Source organism: Lagenorhynchus albirostris, chromosome 8, assembly GCF_949774975.1.
Source record: "Lagenorhynchus albirostris chromosome 8, mLagAlb1.1, whole genome shotgun sequence".
NCBI classification, from domain to species: domain Eukaryota; kingdom Metazoa; phylum Chordata; class Mammalia; order Artiodactyla; family Delphinidae; genus Lagenorhynchus; species Lagenorhynchus albirostris.
Genome location: NC_083102.1, coordinates 33,376,125 through 33,403,377, shown reverse-complemented (window position 1 = coordinate 33,403,377; position 27,253 = coordinate 33,376,125). Strand labels below are relative to the sequence as shown.

The following is a 27,253-nucleotide window of genomic DNA, read 5'->3' as shown; positions in this document are numbered from 1 at the left end:
TTATATTCCCCTCATCAACAATCACTGTTCTTTGGGGGATGCTTATTAAAGAAACAGTGAATGAATTAAAGGATGAATTCTAGAGTAGAAGATTTCTCTATATCCATTGTTGCAGCATTTAGATATTATTTTCACTTCTGACCTCACCTTTTAGATAAACCAAAAGAAGACACAAATGCTTATCTCACTGCAATTGAAAGAACTGACAAAGAGAGACTGGAAGAGATTCATTTCAATGAATGGTCACAGCCTTGAGTGATCACCATTTCATTATCTGAAGAATCTTACACTTGCACACTTCCCTCACCTATAATTAACAATCACTTAATCATTTATTAATAAAATAGCATGTTAAGCAAGACACTGTGTTAAATAATGTGAGATATAGAGAAAGCTAATTTTTGCTTGCAATGCTCATCCATCTACTGAAGAAGGTAATATATGCATGGCTATGAAAAACAGCAATACAAAGGTAGATTTTAAGTAGCAGCTAGCTGCTATAGCCATAAAGGACCATGACAATGATAACCGTTGATTAGGGTAGTGAGAAAAATCCTCAAAGTTGGAAAATCTTAAAGTGGTCTTAGATAAAGAACAGAAGGCCAGACTAGAATGGAAGCTGCAAGAACTATCTTTATTGATTTGAGGACCTAGGTAGAAAAGGTGACTCATCTATTCAATAAAAATAAAATTTTAAAGAAAAGGTAATTCATCTATATCTGAAACCTACTTTTTATATTTACCAATGAATAAATAGAAATTTAATGTCAGAATAAAGTCTCAGGGATCCCCTCTTCCTGTCCTTAGGAATATTACAATGGGTTTTATACAACTACATACTGCTTCTAACATAGTTAGAGTGATTTTAAAGTCTTGAAGGACTTAGAAACCTACTTGTTCTATGTAATTATATGAAATAAGTATTTTTGAAGAGACAACCATGTAACTCAAACACTATTTTTCTCCACAGAAACACACAGCATCACCTTTCACTTGTGTAAGCAAATAAATTATAATCTTGACTACGGTATTGTTTGCAGCAATTTAATTTTTTCTGAACATAGCTCTTATTCTATTAAATGCTTGAATGATTCACATGCAATGTTTCCAATCTACTTTTCTTGGCTTGTGAAAGTTTTTAACAAAATGTTAGCATTTGCAGGCACCAGATGTTTTGACACAAGGAGAAGCAAAATGTAAATTTTAATCCATGCTAGGAACAATAGGCTGTAGGCACCTTTTTCTTATTACATGAATTATATACTTAACCACATTGTGGTCAGTCCTATCAAAATCATCACCATCTAGAATGCTGTACTCTTGTCTTATGGTTGCCAACTAATGAAACTGATATATATTTAACATGGTGGGTATCCAGTCCTTAACCCATAAACCTTATTGTATTTTACCACTTAACCACCCCACAGCTAGAACTCTGCAGGCGATAATAATAATAACAATTTTTTAGGTGGGTTTCAATATTCCTTTTGGTGGTCAATAAAATCAATGTTTGTAATATATTTAAAAGGTTTATAGCTGCAAACATCATTTATTTTAACAAAAACATTAAAACTTGTTACAACTTTCTTCATTTTTTCCATCTTTTTGACTCAACTCAGAGTAAGGGGTGTGTGTGTGTGTGTGTGTGTGTGTGTGTGTGTGTGTGAGTGTGTGTGTGTTTCTAGCAGAAGGGATTTGTGGATAGCTTCAAATGTTGCCTACATGTAGGTTCCAATAAAAAAATAACATAAGAATAGCATATTTTTATATGTGGAGTTTTTCCTAGTATCAAGAGATTAGAAGACTTTTTTTATAAGCTCCCACATAGGCAGACATGTGTCTGTATCCAAATACACCACATATGTACATACACATACAATAAACAATCAAGTATAGAACCCATTCAGTCATCCTTTTTTCAGTCTACATAGTGTCAGAAAATCATCCTGACTTACCTGTACCTTATTAGAGTGGTTATTCCTTTCTACATAGAAATTATTGTATTGATCAGTATTTTTGGCATTGATAATGCATTAAGAAAAAAATTTATCTGATACAACATTTTTTAAAAATCAATGAACCTATATTTGAACACAGAATAGCATCTTTTTATAGTCAACTCAGAGCCATCCTTTTTATTATTTCTGAGGCAGGTGTGTAGAAAAAAATTCACAAACATGGTATTAAATATTAGAAAGTCTTAACATTTAACTGAAATTCTTATTAATTTCATTATCAAGGGATAGGTCTAGTCAATACCAATTAGCAGCTTTAAAATGTTTTACATATTAAAATACAGTATTCTGTTTATCCTAGATTGTCTGGGGACTATCTAGTATATTAAAAGATTTTGCAGAGTTTCTTAGTGATTTCTTTGCTACAAGTATGCCTGTTAGCAATTTTGCAACATTTTGATGAACATTTTCCATAAATCAAAATCATAACAGCTTAAGAAGCAGATGGCAGGAGACTATATTTTAAAATGTAACAATTACTTTCATTAATAAGGAAATATTGGATTACTGTTTTCAGCATGGACTATGAAGTAAGCAGTTGTCAGTTGTGAAGTCTCATGGCTGTTAAGTATCCTTTCAGGTGATTAACCCACATTCTATATTTTCCAGTGCAATCTATACACAAAGGCAGAACAAAAAGTATGTTAAAGCATTTAATGATTCTATGCTTTCATTTTATACATATGCAAAGAAAATTTTGGTACATTTTTTAAAAGTATGTGTATAAGCATTCATTTATGTGTTAGAGAACACCAGTGCTCTCTATTTTCTTAGAAAATAAGACATTGCTTTGTTATTAAAAATGAAAAATAGCAATAGTTACAAATTCTACAGTCTTATTATACTAACAATGTTTTCTTGATCTAACCAATGTTAGATTAAAATTATAGGAATATTACTTCAGCTATTCATATATATAAAATGCTATTAAAGTCAAAGATTTTTAACTACATTGTTATTATTAAGATTAAATAGCTGAATTAATTGTAGCCTTGTATGCCATAAGCAACTGCAGTGCTTTTAGATGAGATCCTTGAATTTAGTTAGCTTTTAAACTTCAGTAGTCATGTAGTAAAGAATAATATAATATGTAACTTCCTGATTGCATATAATTCTTTCAGTATATTTTGCATATTTCCTATTTTGTTTGTTATATATAATCACCAGCTTTAAACGATGTACAAATAAAATTTATTTCTGTGGCAAAAGCAAAGTTGAAAATACAGAACTTTTGAAATAAAATGGTAGTGCAGGAATAGGAGAGGTAGAATTGGAAACACAAAAGTCTTTAACTTTATTCTTGAAGCATGTTGGATAAATGTAGGAAAAAAGATATATTACTGAAGATTTCATCAGTAGAAAACACAATAGAAATCATTTGGATATGTAGAAATACATACACAGATCCCTTTACAAGAAAAAGATTAAAAGTTCCCTTTTATGTATAAAGCAGCAGATAGCAGTATTTCATCATTAAATTGGTTGAATCCAGTGGGAGGTTTTTTTAATCAAAATAATTATTTTCTGATGATCTCCTATATACTAAAATTCTCTATGACTCTCACAGAAAACAAATGTAGCACAGAAAAATTTTAAGAAAACTATTTTTATCATTTTGAATACTTTGTTTACAAATTAGAAATCATACAAATGATAAGATATTGGTGTATACAATGAATAATGATTACAGAAAGGTCATAAGACGCATTAGATCAGCAACACTTTAAATGTATTAAGTATTTATTAAGTAAATGAAATGAAATCTCTGTATATGTAACTTACACTAACTCAAATTGACATCTTGTATTTATCAACAAGCAGGGCACCAGAAGGGCAAAGGATGTAATTCCATGTAGCAGATAAAGGCTGTGCCATTATCAATACTGAAGCAAAATTCAATCCTTCAGGTATTTTCAAGAAACCCAGATGGTTGATCTAGTGTTGATAACATAGCAAAAGATTAATTGATTCCAGTTTTCATCTACATCTTAGATATTATAAGGTCGATAAATATCAGCCTAGAGATATTGCAAAAACATTGGAACATTTAGTTATGCCATTTATTTAAATATCAAAATTCTACGATACCAGAGCAGCAAAAAATATTTTCATGATACTTTGAAGTATAAGAAAATTCAAGCATGGCTCAATCTATCAAAACAAAGAAAAAAATAAATTCTTTTTTACCTTGTGTAATCTAACTTCTCCCCTGACAATGAAGGTAAATGAGCACACCAATCAAGAAACTCGTTATGTCTATTTTTTTTTAAGTAAGAGCTATTAACTATTTTATTTACAGTCATATGAGTGGAAAAGAATGAGTTTAAAAAGGAGGAGAAAGGCTGTTTCTCAATGTCCCCAGCTCATCTGGCTATTTATTATTTAGAGCTCTTGTACCCACATCTGGAAAGCTATAGTCACTGACTTCACATCTGTAAACTGAGAAAATATGATCTGTATATATATTCTCCAGTTATGGGGAAAATTCAATAAGAAAGGACACTAAGAAGAAAAAAATATGAAAAGCTACATCCACTCGTAAGAGGCCCTTGTTATTTCAAGACAACTGGGAGTTGGAAAGGTTGTTTAGTGTGAGTCCACGAAAAGGAAGACAATATTTTAGAGAAAAAAGATTGCATGGGACCTTATCTTGAAAAGATAACTAAAAATAATTTTTAAATTGTTTTATTTAATTTTTAACAAAGTTTTTATTATTATAGAAATTATGTAATAATTATTTGAATGAACAAGGTTCGGTTAATTGTGTATTAATAGTTCAGTGGTAGCTGATATTTTCTGTGACAAAATTATTTGGTAAACAATATGCCTCTTTTACTGTTGTAAGTCTCATTTCTGAAAACATATTGTAGGCATCAATTTTCCCAAGGATCACTCTTGATTCTTAGATATTCAAATAATTTGCCTGTGAATTTACATTATTTCTACTTTTATATATATATATATATATATAAAGTTATATAGATATATAAAGTTATATATATCTATATAACTTTAAAATGTTATTGTCAGATGGTTACAACATCTATGTGTCATAGAGAAACTGACCCATAAATGTATAAGCATATAACAGAGGCATATATATAACAGGGGATGTTAGAAAGGGGCTACTTTATAAGTGAACAACTTCTTTAGTGAATAGTTTAGTGTTTGGTACACTTTCACTTACCTATGCAACCTTATCATTTCTGGGGCTGGGATAATGATATTCAGATAACTAGGGCTCCCTCCTCCATCATTACATATGACATTAACTGTACACTTAGCTCTTGATAGATACACAGCTACTATGCTATCAATTGAGCAACAGACCTGATGTGGGAGTTCTTCATCTGTGATCCAAGGAGATATTTAGGAGATCCCCCACACCTCTTAACACATACAAATTTTGGGCTATATATATATATATATATTCTGTATTTTTCCAGGGAGAAAGTCTGTAACTTTCAATAGATTATCAAGGCCTTAAAAGTTAAGAACTAATGACTAAAATTAATTTTTTAATCTACTTCAGTTGACTGTGACACAACACTACTCTTCACTCTGTCTTTAAAAATCCATTACCTGTTTTACAATCCGCTGATAGTTATTATAATCTGTAAGTAGTAGCAAATATTATTACCCTTTCCAGATCTCCTTCATCCAGACTATCACTAGCTAAGATTATGAGAAATGGCTTTCAAGGCTTAGTAGTAGTATTTTAGCAGAATGGAAAATGATGACAGAGTAAAGAAATCCTCAGTGTAAGTTTTCTCAGAATATGAAGAAATTAGAATAATGTATAAAATGAGAACAGAAATTAGCCTCTATCTAGAATGATGTGTTTTCCATTGACTTCAAGATATAATCCTTCTCTATGATTTGCAATGTTAACTTATCAACTCAGATAATAAAGTGGAATTTTGTCATAAAGTATATAATGTTCTCTTGAAAATTCTTGAGGAAATGTATCTTATGGCTCTCTTTCACGTGATCTATTTCAGATGAATTTATCTATCTGGCTTTGATAACTATTCCTATAAATCAAGAGTTTTTTCATGTCAAAAAATGAAAATTATTTTAATTCTCCAAACTCTGAGCTAATTGTAAGCTAAGCCTGAGATAATAAGCACACCATAAAGATCTGATATTTTCCACTTTCATTAGCATTAAAATCTCAAATTTTGTGATGACGTATTTTTCATGTAATACCTGAAGCACCCTTTCAAAAGTTTATCCCAAAGTTAATATTCATGAAAGATTACATGTCAATCACATTAGTAATATACAGTAGCATTTTAATTTTTAGGCTTCTTCCTCTTAATAAAAAAATCTATTCCTGCTACATCATTTCATCCTAGTTTTCAAGGGCTTTCATAACTTGTTGCCAGTATTTTTCAGGACTCCGAACAGATGTCTTCTAGGGTGGTCAGATCTTTCTAACGAATGTATCATGAAGACACTTCCCCAACTTATTCTCGCTTTTATCATTTGGTTGATATTATTCACCTGTATAGCCTCCCCTCCACCAAATGTATGCTTTTTAAAAGAAGTTAAATTCTGCTATGCCCACACATTTTTGTGATTCTCCAATCTTCATTTTTAGTTTTTCTGACCTCCTGTATTTGCAGCTTATGCTGCACCATGTAGGCTTTAATTTTAAATGTCTTCTATCTTTTGTTGTGGTTTCTCATGCAGTCATTTTAACTCCCTGAGGAGTAAGACCATATTTTGCTCATCTGTTCTATATTTTCACAGAACTTACTGCAGTTTTGAGTATCCCTCCATAAATACTCATTGATCAGATGATCATTCATGCAGGTCTAGCACAGAGTAACATCCTTGGTAAGTCAATTCCCAATGCTTTGAAGAAGCTCAAGAGAGAATAATTTGAGTGAAGCACCATAGATATAAATAATAAATGCTAACAAGGCTAACAGAGATCGTAGGGCACTCTAAGTACTCACAGGAATAGAACTTTATCCTCTGCTCAGAGCTGAATGTAATAAGAAAGATTTTTTGTTTTACTAATTATTTTGTCAGTTGGCAACCCAGTTTTCAGTATTTCATCAATTTGGAGCAAAATTGTATCAACTAATTAATTTAAATCCAATTTTGGAAACAGTGATAAGTTTTATTTAACAAATTAACAAATTATCCTAGTAGGGGGGCTTTCGATATTTTATTTGCTGAAACTGATTATCCAATATCTCTTCTTGATAAAGTAAAAAGGATTTTGAGTGTAATTTCAGATGCTGATTAGAAAATCAGAAGAATGAAGGGGGAAAAAAAGAACATGTATTATCTGCATTGTGTACCTGTTTGGGGGCGGGGTGGGTATGCTTGTGTGAAGCGATAACAATTCTAGCCAGTATTCTTGAGGACAGCATTCAATGTGTTCTTTTTCTGAACTGAGCATGTCTCCATAAATATGCAAAGATGCTTTTAGAGTTAGTGTGATTGAACTGACCAAGGGAATTAGAGTCTAATTTTAGAATCCTAAGTTTTTATAAATTTTCTGTACTTTATTGTGGAAAATTCTAATGTTTATTGTAGATTCACTTTTCAATTATAAGTGGTAGATAATCTATTTTTTAATTAGTTCCCCTATAAGGCTTGAACTTTAGACAACTATCCCCCAGACAGTGGAAAAAAGGCAATGAACAACCAGATCTGTCGATCTTGATTCTTGAAAATTAACATTGTCAGAGCTGAATAGGAAGGAGACGGAAGTAAGAAAATGTATATTTCAGAAGGTCTATTCTTTGCAGTCTGTTAGTTCCAATAGTACACCACCAAGTCACTACTTTTAAAATATCAGTAGAGAGCTTTTTCTTATGTTGTGCCTCTTTCCAGGAAAACAAAATTTAAGTAGATTTGGACTCAGTAGTCAAAGAGAAAAAGAATCTTTTTTGCTCTTAATAATTCTTCGACACTGTGCTTCTTCTTCCTGTGAATTCTGTTGTTTCTAACCAATCAGTTTTTCATGAACAATATATTCCTTTCAGAAAAATTGAGCCAAAGCAATATGTGAAACACAGAACTTCATTGCATAGCACCAGCATAGAATTGATTCCCAGTTGATGAATTGAGCCTGTTTATTTCTTATAAGTCATCACCATCATCTGAGCTAAAGCTACTTCTCCTACTGCTCTCTTTGGAAACTGCAGGAGAAGTGGCAGATAGCAGAGGATCTGTTCCAAATGGAGATATTGTGTCATCCAGTAGCATGTCATCCAATCTTTGTTCCTCCTTCAAAGCCGCACTAAATGATAAATCTGTGAAGTGTGACAAAGGATCAGAGAAGGCCATAGCTTGATCACAGAGCTCAGGGCTTGTCCCCTGAGACAGAACCAATTGTTGGCAATAGTCTACTGAATTCTGCTCAAGATGGGCCTGTTGTTTGGTGATGTGAGCACCTAAATCAACTGTGCCAAGTGAAGCCAGGGTTGGCAGACCATGAGCACGAGCCTGTATTTCTAGTTCCTGCAATTTCAAACAAGAATAATTAAATAACGACTTTGAAAGTAAACTCAACTCTATAGAATAAGCCACAAATAGATTTAAAATATTAACAAGCACTCGAAATGAAGACTAATACATATTATAAATATTCTTTGCAAATAACAGAGTGTGGTATATTTCTAATGCCTGAAAAATAACCCTGAGGAAAATACTCAGATTTTTAAAAACTACTCAGATTGTTCGTTAAAGGAATACATGACATATAATGGTCCCATAGTGGCTCAGGCTACAGTACAACTATTTGGAGATAGTGGAAATCTTCCAGTCATTCTTCCTGATTAATTTCTCTCTATAGGTCCATTTCATGGAAACAGGAGTGTTTTACCTGGCAGTAAGCTTGCTCACATATTAAAGAAAAAAGCTTGAGGCTTATGAAAACCTATATTCTGAGATTTTGTGTCACATGAACAGATGAGGAGTAACAATATAAACTGGCATAATATGCCTTAAGGCAATGAAATCCATAGCAATGTTACTATAGAAATAAAAGGGGGAGAGGAGAACTTAATGTCCAATATTATCCAGAGAAACAAAGGTTCTGCTTATTATTATTTTTTGACTGGGATAATATTTGTGTGTTTATAAAATTGATTCTATTTTCTGCATTTTTGCAATTAGTTGTTGTCATTCATTATATACTTTTAAAGCCAACTTGATCCTAGATTTCTAATCAAAACCTAATTGAATCAATCTAATTCATGAACTTCTAAAAGGCAATAAAATTATCCTTGGGAAGAAAAAATAATTGTTAATGAGAAAAAAATAAATGAGACCAATGAATAAAACTGATGATGGATAAGTCATATGTAAGCTACATGGTTCATGGCAACGTTCTTATAAAAACCTGAATCCGGAGTAGAAGGCGCCTGTTAGCCTGCTCTAATTTCTTCTGTCTGTGTTCTAATTCTCGAGCTCTCTGTTGTTCTTTTTGTAGCCACTTGATGTACTCCACTGATGCTTTTAGAATGGTTCCTTTGTTCCAGCGCATATCACTGTAGAAAGGAGAGATAACCTTTTCACAATTGTGCATGTCAGCAGAATTCATAAGAACTTACAAAATCTTTCACATTAATATGAAATAATGATTTACATGACTATTATTCACTCTTAGATATTATTGCTTCTGAATAGAAATTTTAATAGAATAGTTAAGAAGCCCTTATATAGTAAAATTAATCCCAGAATGAAAATAAGTGTCAAAAGAAAGTAATAAAGTGACTTTTTGTGGGAGAGCTAAATGCAATATCATGATTCTACCATTACAGTTTTTATATTTTTAGTGAAAATTGCTTTTATTATTAACTCTGAGATTAAAATCTATGTGCGGTATTTCTGCATTAATGAACGAGGAAATGTACATTACTGAGGACTTAAGTCTAAATTTTTTAAGATCATTTCAAATGCACCAATCTTTTAACCTACTTTCTATAAGGTTGCTTTTATGCTTCTAGGAAAAGAAAAATAAAGTCCCTCCTGAATGGTGATCCTGAGTAATTGTGAAACAAATTGGAGTTTGGCAACATCACTTTATGCAATAGAGCAAAACTTTCTAGAATCATTAGGCAAATTTTTCTGCACAGAAAGCATCAACATTTTTTTTAAAAAGCTGGATATCTATTTTTAAGTAAGTGTACAATAAGTAAATACAGTTGAACATTGCCAATAATCTTCAGACTGTAGCATAGAAAAAATATTTTATTAAAACTTATTTTTAGACAGGAGAGATGATAAATTTGGAACTACAGAACAGGCTACTGAGTTTAATATCTAAAAACATACATCAATATATTTAATACTATCTGACAATTCATAATATGTATGGAGAATAGGGCCAAACTGATTGCTAAAAGTTAGAGCTGTTGAAAAATCTGGATGAATTTTCCATTTAGAATCATGAGATTTCTTTTAATACAACAGAAAGTAAACTTGTAGGGAAAATTTTAAAAGACATTACACTGCATGTATTTTTGGTTTACGTGATCTACATGAAATACATGGAACTTAATATGTATTTATTAAATGTTCAGAAATGGGAAAATGTAGTTTATGAAAAACCTGACTGGCATGTGCCTCATTGGAAGTTCGGGTTATACGACAATTCATTAGCTGTAACAAATTAAAGGAAGATACATTATTCTACCACAGGTGAAAATGCTTATTAGGTGAGAATGCTGGAATAAGCCATCTTCTACTGAAAAGCACCAAACCATTGCCACGTCTGTCTCAAGCTTGAAAATGCTTTGTCAGTTCTCTGGGGCCACTACTGCTGTTGATATCTTTCCAAGCACAGTGAATTATCTAGTGGTGGGAAGGGTAGGGGGAAAAGAGGCTACTTTTGTCATTAAACCAAGAAGTTAACTGTCACTGAAAAGTGTAGTGAACTCCTGAGTTAAAACTCTAAGCAGCAACAGGAGCCTAAAGGCCCCAATTTTGTTTTATTTCTGCTCATGGGAAGAAAAACTTGAAGGACAGAAGGAATAGGATGAAAACAATAACCCTAGTCAACTTTGAAGTTTAAGGTACTGTTTATTTAGATCTAAAATAAACCTTCAAAGTTGTGGTAGATCCATCCACCTTACTACAAATAACTCAATTTCATTTCTTTTTATGGCTGAGTAATATTCCATTGTATATATGTCCCACATCTTCTTTATCCATTCATCTGTCGATGGACACTTAGGTTGCTTCCATGTCCTGGCTATTGTAAATAGAGCTGCAATGAACATTGTGGTACATGACTCTTTTTGAAATATGGTCTTTCTCATACAGAATGAAGTCAGTCAGAAAAAGAAAAACAAATACGATATGCTAACACATATATATGGAATCTAAAAAAAAAAAAAAAATGGTTCTGAAGAACCTTGGCCAGGACAGGAATAAAGATGCAGACATAGAGAATGGACTTGAGGACACGGGGAGGGGGAAGGGTAAGCCGGGGCGAAGTGAGAGAGTGGCATGGACATATATACACTACCAAATGTAAAACTGATAGCTAATGGGAAGCAGCCACATAGCACAGGGAGATCAGCTCAGTGCTTTGTGACCACCTAGAGGGGTGGGATAGCGAGGGTGGGAGGGAGACGCAAGAGGGAGGAGATATGGGGATATATATATATGTATGGCTGATTCACTTTGTTATAAAACAGAAACTAACACACCATTGTAGAGCAATTATACTCCAATAAAGATGTTAAAAAAAAAGTTGTGGTAGAAAACACACAATGGGTTTTGCTACAATATCTACTTGATGTCATTTCACTAAATGTTTAAAAGTTCACTCTATTTAAAGCCATTTTAATATATGAGGTTGCTTCTGAAAATATTTCAAGTTTTCCAAATGTATTAAAGAGATGTTTACCTCTCTCCCAAGATAATTTCATGCAGTTAGGCATTAAAAAACATTATATATGACATTATACTATAAACACTAACACATACAAAGACATACCTAAGGAGTGAATGTTGATACTGGCTTTTCATTTTCTACAAAATAATTTTCTTTGAAGAACTTACATCATTGAGAAAGTTAAAAGCTTGAATGTATACAGGGCTAAAGCAGGTAACAGAAATATGTAAGTTGGAGTAAGAATGCTGCCAGGCAAAACTATGGAAAATGTACAATCTGTTGTCATCTTAGGAGTGCCCATTCACTTAGAAATATTAAAAAAATAAAAAAGAAAGAAAACACCAAGACACGTCTGATTCTTCTTGCTTTGATCAACATTTTATAACTTCTGATTTAGAAAGTCTTGTTAGGTCTCATTTACTACCTCAACTGCCATTCTTACACAAAGGCCAGAGAAAGTTCTGACTGTAGGAGATAAAAAAATCAATACAAAAATACCTTAATTTTATATATAAAAAAGTAGAAAGAAAAGAATAATTTGATAGCACAACTAGAATAATTCATGCTCTGTTGGCATTTTTATATCTACAAATATGATTTTTTTGTAAATATGATTAAAAACACATATGAAGTAAATCACTACCACACGTCTGTAGAAATGCTTCACTTTTTGTATTTGCTAGTTTTGTTTGGTTTTATTTTTCACTGACGGTTAAGAGACTGTGTGCTTTTCATTTCATTTTCTCAACATATATACCTCAACGATAGCTCTTTACTATATTTTTTCCCTTCTGACCGTACTATTTTGACCCAGCAAAGAAGAAAGAAGTACAAATTTCTGAATGTTTTTCATACACAAAAATGGCAACGTCATAGAATTCAAAATGCTTTCAGGTATTAACTTTCATTTGCTAAGCCAAACCGTAAGTTTATTCTAGCCATGAGCTGGAAAGGTCCTCAGAGCCTTTTTATAACCAAAGCTTCAGAGTTCCTGCTACTTGCCCAAGAGCATGCGGTGTTTAGAAGATGAGTCCTAGGTCTCCTCTCTCAGTTCAGTGCTGTATCTGCAAATCTGTGGCTTTCCCACTTTTTCAAATGCATCTGCCATAAGAAATGTGTTTTCTATTGTGACCCAGTGCGCTCTTTGTACTTATAACAGCAACAAAGGATTCATGTGGTATTACTATCCTTCTAACGTGTAATATGTAATACTCTGATGTTTTCAGTGCCTACATATAATAGAATTAAAACAATTAATAATTCCTCTTTCTGAAATCCACAAAGAAGAGAAAGTCCCTTAAGAATACTTAAAATGAAGCTTTCCCAATTATGGTCCCTTTCAGATGTGATTCTGTGATAAACTGATTTTCCATATTCTAGATCAGGGGTAGACAAACTATAGCCTGCAACCTGTTTTTGTCAATAAAGTTTCATTGGATGCAGTCATGCTCTTTCATATATATATTGTCTATGTCTGCTTTCATGCTACAATGGTAGAGTTGAATAATTTTGAGAGACTTTATGCTCACAAAGCTTGAAATAATTACTATCTGGCCCTTTAGAGGAAAAGTTTTCCATCCCCTGTTCTGGACAATGAATTAGAACCAGAAAGGAGCCATTTTACAACCAAAGCTTCTATAAAAATGTAGAGTAATAATTATCCCTCACACAAGCTTTATAATTTTTAAGATATTCTCATACATATTACTTGATTTTATTTTTATAAAAACCCAGCCATATAGTTGGTGCTTTACAGGCATGGTGACATCTAAAGATGTTCAGTCAGGCTTCAGAGTCCAATTTTAGAGTCTCATCTGTTTTCTGCATATAACCTGGGCCTGGCACTGTGGGTTAGCTCTACCGGTTACAAGGGAAGCTCTCTTAACTGACCTTATCTAATCACTTTCAGGAGTAATTAATGTTCTCCATTCCCTTTGTGATACTCACTGACCGTTGACAGAACAAAGTAGACACTAGGCTACCTTCTGAGACACCCAGGTACTTCTGTTATCCTTGTGGTGACATGTACTTACTGACAGGCTGTTAAATGAATGCCCATTGTACTTATTATTGTGATAGTATAATTAAATTATATGTATGTTAACTAATGAAATACGAATGCAAAAGAAGAAAAAGCATTTATAAAGATAGCTATTGTTCTTAGGAAAAGTATATTAAAAGCTTTGGAAAAGCTGAAGTAAAATGTAGGTAGAGATAGGTTGCTAAAAAATATGCTGTAAGAAATTAGAGTGCAAACATTAAAAAAATATCCATCTGTACTTAGGTGGTTGGCCCTTAGGTTTTTGTTTTATCTTTAAGAAATTGAAATAGACTATACATTTTTGTGCAGTTTATGTACGAAAGAAATATTGAAACACATTCAAACTAAAAGGTCTTGGTCTTACATCAAATGTTTGGTGAATAAATGTGCATTCATATTTTAAGTGTTAAAAAAAGTCTTATCTGGAAAATGGATGTTCCCTTCTGCTAACAGAAAGAGTTGCATGCTTAGAGACTTCAAAAGATTTGAAAAATTATGGTAGGACCTACACCAAGATTGAGCTCTTCAGACTTTCTGTCCAGTGCTCTTTCTGCCATTCTACTGGAGATGCCTTCACTATCTACTATGCCCATAAGAATAAATATGGCATTCCCTTCTATTATAAATGGATGAATTGTCCAAGTGAACTAGCACATTTACATTTAGGGAAAGAATACTTTCAAATTTCACAAATATCACTTTATCAAACATCATCATTTCTGAATAATGTATTTTTGCCAGTGTCTGGAGAGTCCAGTTCTCAGTCTGAACAAAACATTTTTTTCTAGTCATTATTAATGCTACAATGTTTTCATGTTTTTAGAGAAACACTTAACATGCTAAATTGATATTTTGTTTTATCAACTATTTCTTGAAATTTACAACCTCAAACATCTTGTTTAACTGACTTTGTGACTGTATGACTGAAAATTTAATTGCAATAACCGATTATTGACTGGCATCAATCAGGCTGTTTTTACAATTCTATTTTTTCTGCTTGCATATCGCCAGAATTTTGGAAACTCTGAAAATTCAACATTCCAATTTTCACGTACACATAAATCTTAAATTAGAAGGAGTGCTATAATCATAAATTGAGGATGCCAGTCAGTATCATGAAAGCATTTGGTACTACCACTAAATTTGCAAATATTGGTGCCATACAGAAAAATCCACTAAATACTGAGAAGAAATAATTTACTTATTTCCTATAGCTCAATAGGACAAGTGTTAGTAACAACGTTGATGCTTGATAACTATCAGCCTTGAATAGATATTAAAAAATGAGACCAGCAGTAGCCTTATCTTTACCACAGCCGGTTAGTTTCCTAGTCTTTGGTTCTCCCCTCCCCCTCTCTCTCCCACCCATTTTTTTTGGGGGGGGGATTGAAACCATAACATTATTAATAAATGATTGGTGAACTCACGGATCATTAGACTTTGGAATAAGAGTGCCAAGCTCCTTGATTCGGTAATTAATATTATACCTTCTTCTTCTTTCAACTATTAAAAAAGAAATATTATTGATTATTCTCATTAAAGCATAATTCATTTTTGGTCAGCTGTAAACTTTCTTAACAATCTTTGAAAAACAATGAGCAAAAAAGTTTCATTTAGTGAAAAGGGTACTTCTCAAAAATAAAAAATTCAAACACATTTTATTCTAAAAGTAAAAATAACAATATTAGAATTGTGAGTCTATTATTCACAATTATTTTAAAACATTTTCTCTCAAAAACAACATTTTTATCATTCTTTGAAATGCAATAATATTCACTCATACTGATATATATATATATATATATATATATATATATATATTTATATACTCTCCTTTCTCATACACGCCACTGAAAGGCTAACACAAAGTTTGCTACATGGTAGGTATGTGTGCCCAAATAGACTATGACCTCTTTGAGGGCAGGGACCATTTCTTTTGTATTTCCAGCGGCCTTGGCATGTAAAAGGTGCTAAATAAATGTACGTTGATTAGACTATAAATATAGTTTTCTAATTTAACAACTTTCAATAATACATAGAGCAGTGATTCTTAAACTCTTGCATGCATCAGACACACCTGGAGGGATAGTTAAAATAAATTTGTACCCCGCACCTAGAGATTCTGATTTTAGTAGGACTGGGTTGGGACCCAAGAATTTGCATTTCTAACAAGTTCCCAGGTGATGCCAACGCTGCTTGTCTAGGGCTCACACTTTGAGAACTACTGATGTAGGTTTTTATTCAGAGACTGTTTTCTCTGTTTGCATTTCTATGCATCCATTGCTTATGGAAATTTTGTGCATCTAGTAAATGTTCAATAAATGTCAAATATACAAATAAGTAGAGTTTTCTATATTGACCCTTACCTAAGAGCAGTCTTACAGAGCACAGAGTAGTCCTATATTCCCAGTGCTCTATATTTCCAGTATCAGGAACCACAACTTATGCATAATATTGTTTAAGTAGATAACATTTTTAAAGCTTTTTTAGGGAAACGAAGGAAGTAAAATGTCATGAAGAAGAAAACTATGTCAAAAACATTAAACCATACATGCTTCAAAAATAAGATCTGCTACTAGAAACAAGGAAAGTCATGAAAAAAGTATCAATTGTCTTGGTGAACCTACTCTACAAAGCAATTTACCATGAATGAACTTGACCTTCAAAAATAATACATTGGGATTCCTCTGAAATTAGGATATAATTGATTCTTGGGAGAGTTTATTTTCCCTCTTTACCAATCCTGTTTTCCTATGCATGTGATTCAAAAAACTGACACCATATAAAAAACTGAAAAGAAAATAAACAAAGATAATGCTGATAGAAATACATTTATATTTTACAGTGAGAATTTATTAGTAAGTCTATGTTCACACATATTCACTCCTATATTATAAAACAGACTTTTAAATATAAGATGAAGAGCAGCTAGGAAGGATGTTCACAGTTTTATCTCAAAATAGGAGACTGGTTTAGTCCTATAATGTTTTATCAAAATCTATTATTTAGATGCACCTTACGTAAAATATCAGAAATTCCTACCCAGCTCTTCTTAGATTGTGCCCAGTAAAACTTTTAATGGCTAATTATGATGAGAAGTTTCGTTCCTCAATGTTTTCATCTCCAGTACTAGTTGTCTGTAAAGGAGTCAAGTTTTAAGAAATTACTAAACTATTTCATGCTACACGTGATTTCACTCGTCACCAAGTTTTTGATATATTCACTCATTCCTGTCCTTAGATCCAAGCAAAAGGGGCCTCTCTTCTCAGACCCCATACTGATGAGGAGCCCCCTTTGCCTTTTCTTACCACACCCATCCACACTGAGCAAGGCAGCCACGGGACAAAGGGATCCCCCTTCTAAACTACATTCCAGCTAATTTGCAACAGGAATATCTTCCCAAACACCCTGAGCCTGTTCAGGCTGCTTCCCAGGTCCATCCTCTTGAGGGAGGATCAGGACACCAAGGTGCTTACCCTAGTCCCAAGATGCAGACAAGGGGCAGCTGTTTGCAGAGATATGTATAGAACTTGAATATACAGAATGAGGGGTTCCCACTCGTGTTTGAGGCCACTTGCAGCATAGAAATGCAAGTGGCCTCTAGCGGGTAGACAGAGAAGTGAGATGGGCTGCTGGCTAAAGGCTGGCATTGCCCCACCCTGACATTCCTACTCAGAATTCCAAGGATCTGAGAATTGTTATTTCACACCTGGCCTTCCAATCTTTAGGAAGGATAGAACATACTTAATTTAGCATTTCTAGCTTGAGTTGTAGCTTTTAAGTATTTAGACATCTGGTAAGTGGGACTTTATTTGTCCTCCAGCCATGATCCTCACAAATGTTAAGGGATATCCTAGATTCATATTTAAAATGTGATATTAATTTTTTGTAACATTGATATCTCCAAAAAGGAAGATCCCTAAGTAAGAGAATCCCAATTAGAAAACTCTTTGATAATGGTCATACCAGGCACCTATCATACTTTACATTAAATGACCTGTTATTTAAAGTGCAAACATAGAGGAGAGAAGAAAGGAGCAAGGAAGATAATAGTTAGCAGGCTTAAAACTAAGAGAGAAGCCTTTATCTCCTCGATGTATCATTAATTCCTTCTGGCAACAACTAGTTCTGTCTTTCAGGTTCTACTTGTCTCATAAACTGCACCAACAGTTATCTGCTCTGCCACTAAGTGATCAGAATCAAATCATTTCCCTCTCCACAATTACTCTAAGGACCGTTATAACCACAGGTCAGCCCTCTCCTCAGTCACACAGTCAACCTACTCTGTGATGTAGGCAGATGCTTGATGAACAGATATATGCAGGTTTCACAGGTACATGTAGAATCAATTTCAACTAACCACATGTAAGGAAATTCCTGGTTTGTTTTAGGGCTTTAAAGTTTTTATTTAATTTTATTCTATTCTATTATTTTCTCATTTTTTGATTTGGCTCTGAGAACAAAAAAGCTTCACACCCAATTAGTCAAGCTCACTTAAGACAGTTAAGCATTTGAGACATGACAAAGCACTCTAAAGCTCAACTTGCCCCTCAACAACTTCCCTGGACTGCATTTACCCATCTCATGTGACCCATTATCAGAGTCAAATTGACCCCCAGGAAGGCATAAGAGGCCTTATCATTAGGAAGGGAGGAGCAGATTGACACAGAAAGATAAGAACCTGGAGTCACATTTCTTGCTATTTAAATGGTGTATATTTTCTAAAGTCACTTTTATCTCTTTAAACCTTGGAGTCATGAGTCACAACTGAGTTCAGACATAACTCAATGCTCACATGCAGTCTGAGAGAGAGAGAGAGAGAGAGAGAGAGAGAATGATCAAGGAGAGAACTTGAGATGCTGAACTTCATAAAAATGTCTAGCTTTTCTGAGAGTTCGCATTGTTTAAATTTCCCAACATAGCTCTACCAGTGAGCATGTACACTTCTGGTCATCTGACCTCAAAATATTTATGGGGCAACAATAAAACATCACACATTTTAAATTCTGCATTTCCTCTTGCATTAATTAATTTTGTTTCGAAAAAAGGAAAATGTACTCACTGAGGTTGTGGTTGTCCTTTTTTTGTCTCTCTTTTGCCAAAGCTCGAGTATCAGTTTCTGATCGAAAGGAAGACAATTGAAACAGTACTTATTGCTACCTTACAATCCTTCCAGTCAACATAATTCAGAAATACTAGTGAAAATACAATATTACTTGCTCCAAGTGGTAAAATATATATACATATTTTTTGCAAATATTCAGAAATTTGGAACAGAGTGCTCTTTAGTAAGAAGGCAGTGACAAAACCTATGGGCTTTGAGCAGTAAAACCTGGATTTGTATTCTGGCCCTCCATTTAATAGCCTTGTGAACTGTTACCTAAGTTCTCTGTGTCTCAGGCTTCTTATCTGTAAAACTGATATAATATAATACTTACCTGATAATCACTGTGATGATTAAAATGGGTACAGCACACAGAAAATATTAAACTGCTTAATCATTTTTATTAGTATTGTTCTCAGAATTTTAAGATTATTCAAAATTATTACAACCTTAATTTTTTATAAAAAATTATGATTTCTACATCCCAAGAATTGGAACTAACTACATTTCTCAGATATTCCTATTGGACAACTCCATACTTTCAGTAAGTGACACTTCATGTGCTATGTACTTGTGAGCATTTGTGATAGTCAGTCTCCAATATGGCCCACGATGATTCTCACTCATGATATTCACACCTTTGTTAGTGCCCTTCCACACTGAATAAAGCTGACCCGTGAAACCAACAGAATTTTGTGGGAATGATTAGTGTGGCTTCCCAGACTACACCATAAAAGACATTTTCAGCTTCCCACTTTGGTGTCCCTTGAATTGCTAGTTGTCATGTCATGTGGACACCTGAGCAGTCCTGTGGAGAGGTCAATGTGGTAAAGAACCAAGGCCACTTGCCAACAAGCAGCACCGACTTGGAAGACCTGTGAGTGAACCACCTTGGGAGTGCATCCTCTAGCCCGTCAAGTGGCAAATGTCTGTACCTCTGGCCAACATCTTGACTGCAACCTTATGAGAGACTCTGAGCCAAAACCAGTTTTACAGGTCACCCCCGGAATTTCCGAACCATAGGGATTGTGTGAGATAATAAATGTTTATTATTTCAAGCTGTTAAATTTTGAGTAATTTGTTATATAGCAATAGATAATTAATACAATGTTCTTTGAATTATTCTAGTTTTAAAATACATTTATTTAAATTTAGTTAAGGCTACATTCATTAATTTTAGTCTAAATAATTTGAATGCATAGATATTTTTGAGTTATTGGTTAGACTCCAAGAATGGATATATTGCATTTATTAAAAATGGTTATATTAACTGTATAAAAATATTTAAAGACCAGTGTTTGAGCTCCAAACTAAAAATTTGTTATAGAAATTTCGACTGAGTTTTATTTTATTCTTATGGAGAAACTAACACTGGTCTGGTAAGCCATGAAATCCTTATTTTGATCCACTTCTGCTTCTAATCAGCTGTATGACTTTGGGAAAATAACTCCTCTGACTCTTGATTCCCACATCAACATATTGGAGGAACTTGACAGTGCCCCTATAATTCCTTTGAGTTGTAACAATTTTGAGATTTACTATTGAAAACTGAGGGTTTTTTACCCACATGAGAAAGTTAAATGTGAATCATGAAATCCATAAACCAAGCTAAAAAGGGGAAAATCTAATTTTCCTTAATCTATTAATCTGTTCTTTTGCAATCATGTTAATAAATTGCATCTATTCAATATCAAAGTGAACCTATGTTAAGTGAAAAACTTAGTCAAACTGTCATATACATATGAATAGAAGTTATGTGTATATTCACCCAATTCCTAAAATAATTAATGAATTCAATTGAACTGTAAGTTATGCTAACTTGCTGTTTGGTTGTCATAGAGGAAAAAAAGATAGATTTACTCTCTAAATGTCTTCCATTTTAACTAACTATTTTAATAATATTTTTAAAATCCTCTTTAGCTTGGAAATATATGTCACTCATGTCTTATGTAGTTGATTTTTAAAAAGGATAAAACTATAAAAGCAATGTTACCTGTAATTTCTCTTTTCATTGGTAGACTACTTGGACAAGAAGCACTTGTAAGGCCCATATTAACTGGTGAAATTCCCTGCTCACCACTATACACATCCAAAATACTTCCAGAAAGCTTTAGAGGAAAAAGGAAGAAAAGATCAATCAAATCTTCTTTGGATATTGACAAAGTATTTAGATGTTCATTTTAAATTTATCACTTTATTAATAGTAATTTGTAATATATAGCATTTTAATTTTAAACAAAAGTGAGTATGCCTTAACTTTGTAAAATCATTGTGGCATGCTTATGGATAAGTTATGTTGAAAAAAGCTATTTGTATTTAAGCAAAAGGAGAAATTAGTTCACTCACGAAGAAAAATTTTGATTAATATTTACAAAGTTATGGGAATTTGATCCAGCACATTACCTGGTTATAAATGAAAAAGATTGAAAATATCATTTTTGACAAAAATCAATATACATATTAGCAAAGCTGGAAAGTTCATTGCATATCATAAATTAGGTATAATGGTTGAACATTTTGGAAGCCTTCTTAATACCATCAGTGCTACCAGCAACTCACAGTCAAGAGGTGTTCTACACTGTTAATTAAGTGAAAAACTTTCTTTCCTTCCTGGAAGGCATACTTTTCTCAATGTACACCTAATGTTCTAGATTATTATAAATATCCTAGCTGGTAACCAAAAGTAGTCTAAAACTGCTTTTACCTCTAGTGGATATAGGGTATGTCTAATTATAGCAACACTGCAATTCTTAAAGTGCTTCTTGGGAACAATTTTTCAGAAAGCTAAGATACTTTATACACAATTTAAAATCGTACCAATTTGTTAGTTAAAATGTGCTTATTGATTTGATCTCCCAAGAAAAAAATTTAAATAATATTTGTAACTCAAGTTAATATTCATTATTCCAGAACAAGCTACATTTAAAATATAAGATTTGAATGTTTAAAATATTTCCATTCTAAGTATCTTTATTTCATTTCTGGGAAGTCAACCAAGAGCTGAACAAGCAGTATCTTTTTAATTTCCTAAAGAACTAAAAATAATACAAGTAACCAAGCAAAGCTATAACCAGATTATTATGGAGACTCTAACATCTTATTCCCACTTTTTGTAAAACTCCAGTTCAAACTGAGGGAAATTTTTTAATACTTATAAAATCAGACTGAAAATAAATGTGAAGAAAGACCAAAATTAGTTTCTGACATAATAATCTATTAAACTATATAATAATATTGTATATTTCTGAGGGAAAAAAAACATTGAAAATACAGTGGAAATCAGGCTAATATTTAAGTGTATGTGCATATCAATAAGGACATTATAGATTGCATATGGTATTCTGATGTATGTTTTCATATATTGGTTCTTCTCATTATTTACTCTATTTGGACTCCTCATCTTTATTTTATATAAATTCATTGTTTTAAAATATATTTTTGCTTCTGGGACCTTAAAAGGGAGTGCCTTAAGTGGGATATTTATTCCCTCTCAATTTCCTCATCTGAAAAGTAGGGACAGGGACAAAGTTGACCAAATTGGATAGATGATGAGTATTAGTATCAGTACGACACAATTAGGAAGAAATCCTAAAGGCAGATATTTCCCTAACATGTGAGTCATTTAGTTATATTGGTAAAATTTAAAAGTTTCCAAAATCTTTTTTTGAAAACCCTGTTGGTTATAAGCTGGGGCATCACCAACCTGAATTGTTCATTTCCACTGTGCCTTTGAGAAACATAATGGACATGCTGAACAAAAAGACAGGGAGTGAGGGAGAAGGAAGGGGGAAAGAACTAGGAAAAGGGCACTTTTCTCTGAAGAGTTTGAATTCTGATGGATTTCAATGCAGCAGTGGCAAATAGCAGAAATGTTTGAGAAGAAAAGGAGCCATATTACATATACATTGCAACGATAAAGTGATAGATTCCTAACTATAGCATCTCACTGGGTCCATATTACCTCGTCAGACTGTACCCAATGCATTTTTCCTTAGAAATGGGTCTGGAATTCTGAAAATGAATCTAATCCTGCTTAACTGTGGGTATATTACATCCTCTCCTGACCTTGGTTATTGTCAATTTATGCCCTGAAGCACAATGATTAATATCCTATTTAATTTTATGCTGTAGGTACTACTCTATTTCATGTAAATAGCTAATCACTTTTTGAATATCATTAAACAATTGGTTTCAATTTCAAAGTATGTAATACATCTCACATAATCTAAAGAGCCTTTTCTCCATTAAAAGATATAAGGGTACAGTGTTAGTGAAAATTTAAAGATTACATAGACATTGGGAAAGGCTTACAAAGCAAAATTATAACTACTATTTTTAAAGGTATAAGTTACTTAGGTATTAAGGTCTAAGTCTTAGCTTTATTTTATAGAGTAGTAGGCAACTTGATAGATATTTTATGAAGAAGTATTTATTATTCTGATTAAAACACAGGTTACTTTTTCAGAAAAGCAAAATCATTGACATAACAATAGGGAAATATTATTATTAGAAATAAACTCACAAATTTTAAAGACATCTAATAAAGAATTATAAAATATTTTCAACAAGGTAAAAAACATACTCCTCAAGACAATTCTTCTTTCCAGTAGAAAAAAGTGAACTCCTGATCTAAGAAGTTGCTTTGAAGTGAGAAGTGATTGGCAGTGGTTCCTGATGTCCAAGATTCTCTACCCTAGATTTTAGTCACATCTCATTACTAAGATCATAGAGACTTAAGTGGACTGAGCACTGGCCTTTCCACACATATGCTACCTTTCAGAGTAGCCAATATTCCCTAAAGAAAATTAGCTCACAGGTCAATATATCAAAACTTTAGAGGAAAATGACTATTTTAAAAGTTAAACAATATGGAGTGTTAGAAATAACATCAAAAGCAAAAATTTTAGAAATAAGTAAAAGATCACATGAAACCAAGTTTTTAAAATTGACCTAGTGTACATTCTAAAAGAAATAAAGATATTTGTAATATCTTTATAATATAAAATAACTTGTAATAATTTATAATATAAAATAATAACAAGAAAGCATAAAATGGCTGAAGTGATGCAGCAGAAATAGGAGCCATGAAAATATAATACTTGAACAAAATAAAACTATGGAAAAACAGCATAATGCTTATACTTAGAAAGAAATAAAGGAATTACCAAATTAAAGTAATCTCTCAGGAGGGTGATGAAAAGAACCAAGAAACAAAGCATATGAAAGAAAATCTAATTAGTATGTAGGATAGAATTATTAGAACTAAAATACAGACAGGTATTAGGAATCTCAGAGAAAAAGAATAAATAAAACTGGAAGGAAGAAAAAATTTTAAGAAATAATGGAGATGTATTTCCTAGAATTAACACTAAATAAAAGACCAAAAAGTCTTTTATTTTATCTCATCTTATTTTATCATTGTTTTATTTTGATTTAAAAATCAAAGGGCCTGTAGAATATCAAAGAAGAAAACCTACACCCAGACACATTATAGTGAAATTTAAGAGTATACAGTGACAAAGAGAAAGATCGAACAGCCTAAAGAGAAAAAGAGAAGATTATGCTCAAAGGAACAAGAATCTGATTAACATAAAATTTTTCAATAGCAAAATGGATGAAAGAAGAAAGTGAATCAGTATTTTTCAAATGTTTAAAGAAAAGGATTTAAAATACAGAGTTTTATATCCAGCCCAAATATTATCCACATATGAGGTCATGACGAAAAATATTCTTAGAGGTATAAAATGCTTAAGAATATTTTCCCTCAAAGACTAACACTGAAAACAGTTTTGGATGAAGTAAATATGATATAATAAAATATGTCATAAAAATAATCAAATATCTTGGTAAAGTGGTTGTAGTCTAAAAAAGAAGAAGGGAATCAAAATCAAAGATAAAATGAAATGTATAGGGCTTCCCTGGTGGCGCAGTGGTTGGGAGTCCACCTGCCGATGCAGGGGACACAGGTTCGTGCCCTGGTCCGGGAAGATCCCACATGCCGCGGAGTGGCTGGGCCTGTGAGCCATGGCCGCTAAGCCTGCACGTCTGGAGCCTGTGCTCCACAATGGGAGAGGCCACAACAGTGAGAGGCCTGCGTACCGCAAAAAAAAAAAAAAAAAAAAAATGAAATGTATAACCATATGACTCAGTATTAAAGTCTAGATAATATCAGTATGTTTGGATTGGAGTAGTAAAAAAGCCAATGGATGTGAAAGTGGTTAAAAAAAATGACTAAAGAAAAACATATTAAAATATAGGACTCACTTAAATAATAAAATAAGATGAGAGGAACAGATGAAAATATATCAACAAGAATAATCAATGTAAATAGGTCAAACTCCTCAGCTAAAAGGTTGACAGTTTGGTTAAAAAGACAGTATTTAGATCTATGTAGCTTACAAGAGACACCACTACATTGCAAAAGGACACAAAAGATTGAAAGTTAAAAGATGGGAAAAGATATGTCCAGCAAATTATAACCATAGGAAACCAGTGAACTACATTAATATCAGAGAAAATAGGCTTTAAAATTAGAAAAATTAGGGCTAGAGAGAGTCACTATCTAATAATAAAGAATTCAATTCTCCAAAAAGGCACAGCAATTATGAGTAGGCTTGTACCTAATAGAATAACCTCAAAATATGAAACAAAATGTTTGTAACTACAAGGAGAAATTAATAAATCCATCAACATATTGGGAGATTTCAACACATTTCTCCCTGTTTTTTGAAAAATCAAGTAGACAAAAATAATCAGTAATGTTCTAGATGTGAACAATAAAAGTAATGTCTTGGCCTAATACATGTATATAGTTCTACATCTACAAATTAGAGGACACACAGTTTTCCAAGTATGTATGGAACGTACATAAATATTGATCACGTACTCAGAAAAAATACTAAAACCAACTCTTCCCCCCCAAAAAATTTCAAACATTTCATAGAGTCCTTGATTTCCTATATATTTAGAAATTCTTAAGTGACTCAAGAGTAAAGACCAAATCATACTGTAATTTAAAAATAAATGAAAGATACTGAAAACACACATAAAGAAACTTCTGGAATATGGCAAAATAATGGTTTGAAGGAAATTTATGCCCTTAAATATGAGAAAAATAGATAAAAATTTGAAATTTGATAAACTAAGTAAATTTCTCAAGAAGTTAGAAGAATAACCAAATAAACCCAAAGCAAGTAAAATAGATAGCAATATAAGATCATAAATCAGTGAAAAACAAAACAATGCAGAAGACAAGTTTTGTTTTGTTTTTTCAATTAACAAACTTGACATGCCTCTTACAAGACTGATTAAAAAGAATGAAGACTAAACAAATGATATCTTAAATGAAAGGAGGATATAACCACAGTACAAGTTGAGATTTATAAGTTTTTTTCCTCAAGAATCAGGAACAAACAAGACTGGGACACCACCCACTTTCTTTTGCCACTTCTTTTTAACATAGTGTTGGAAGTCCTAGCCAGAGCAATTAGGCATGGAAAAGAAAGTCATCCAAATTGGAAAAGAGTAAGTAAAATGATTTTGTTCACAGATGATATGATCCTATATTTAGAAAATCATGAGGCTACACACACACACACACACACACACACACACACACACACACACACAAGTATGAAAGCTAATAACTGAATTCAAAGTTGCAGGATACAAAATCAACATGCAAAATATGTTGCATCTTTACACACTAACAAAGAACAATCTGAAAAGGATATAAAGAAGTCAATTCCATTCACAATAACATCAAAAAGAATAAAATATTTGGTAATAAATTTATCCAAGGAGGAAAAGACTTACACACTGAAAACTAAAAAACATTGCTTAAAGAAATTAAAGATATAAATAAATGGAAAGATATCCCATGTTTTTTGATGAGAAGACTTAATATTGTTAAGATGACAGTTCTACCCAGAGCAATCTACAGATGCGATCCAAACCCTATTAAAATCCTAACAGTGGTTTTTGCAGAAATAGAAAAACCCATATTAAAACTCATATGGAATCTCAAAGGACCCTGAATAGCAAAAACAATCTTGAAAGAGAACGAAGTTGGAGGACTCAAATTTTCATATTTCAAAGCTCACTACAAAGCAACAATAATCAAAACAGTGTGGTACTGACATGAAGACAGACATAGAGAGTGGAATAGAGAGCCCAGAAATTAGTCCTCAAATATATGGTCAAATGAGTTTTGACAAGAGTGCCAA

The 27,253-nt window shown here is 32.7% G+C and overlaps 1 protein-coding gene across 3 annotated transcripts in view; it reads right to left on the bottom strand.

Moving 5' to 3' along the window:
• Positions 1 to 8,117: 8,117 nt before the first annotated feature.
• TFEC (transcription factor EC) overlaps positions 8,118 to 27,253 on the bottom strand; it is a 151,727-nt gene continuing 132,591 nt past the window's right edge. For all 3 annotated transcript variants that reach the window (XM_060156008.1, XM_060156009.1, XM_060156010.1), the window contains 5 exons: positions 21,022 to 21,136; positions 18,987 to 19,043; positions 15,352 to 15,427; positions 9,382 to 9,529; positions 8,118 to 8,498 (listed from right to left, as the gene is read on the bottom strand). In XM_060156008.1, the coding sequence (XP_060011991.1) occupies positions 8,118 to 8,498; positions 9,382 to 9,529; positions 15,352 to 15,427; positions 18,987 to 19,043; positions 21,022 to 21,136 (777 nt within the window). The remainder of the gene's footprint in view (positions 8,499 to 9,381; positions 9,530 to 15,351; positions 15,428 to 18,986; positions 19,044 to 21,021; positions 21,137 to 27,253) is intronic.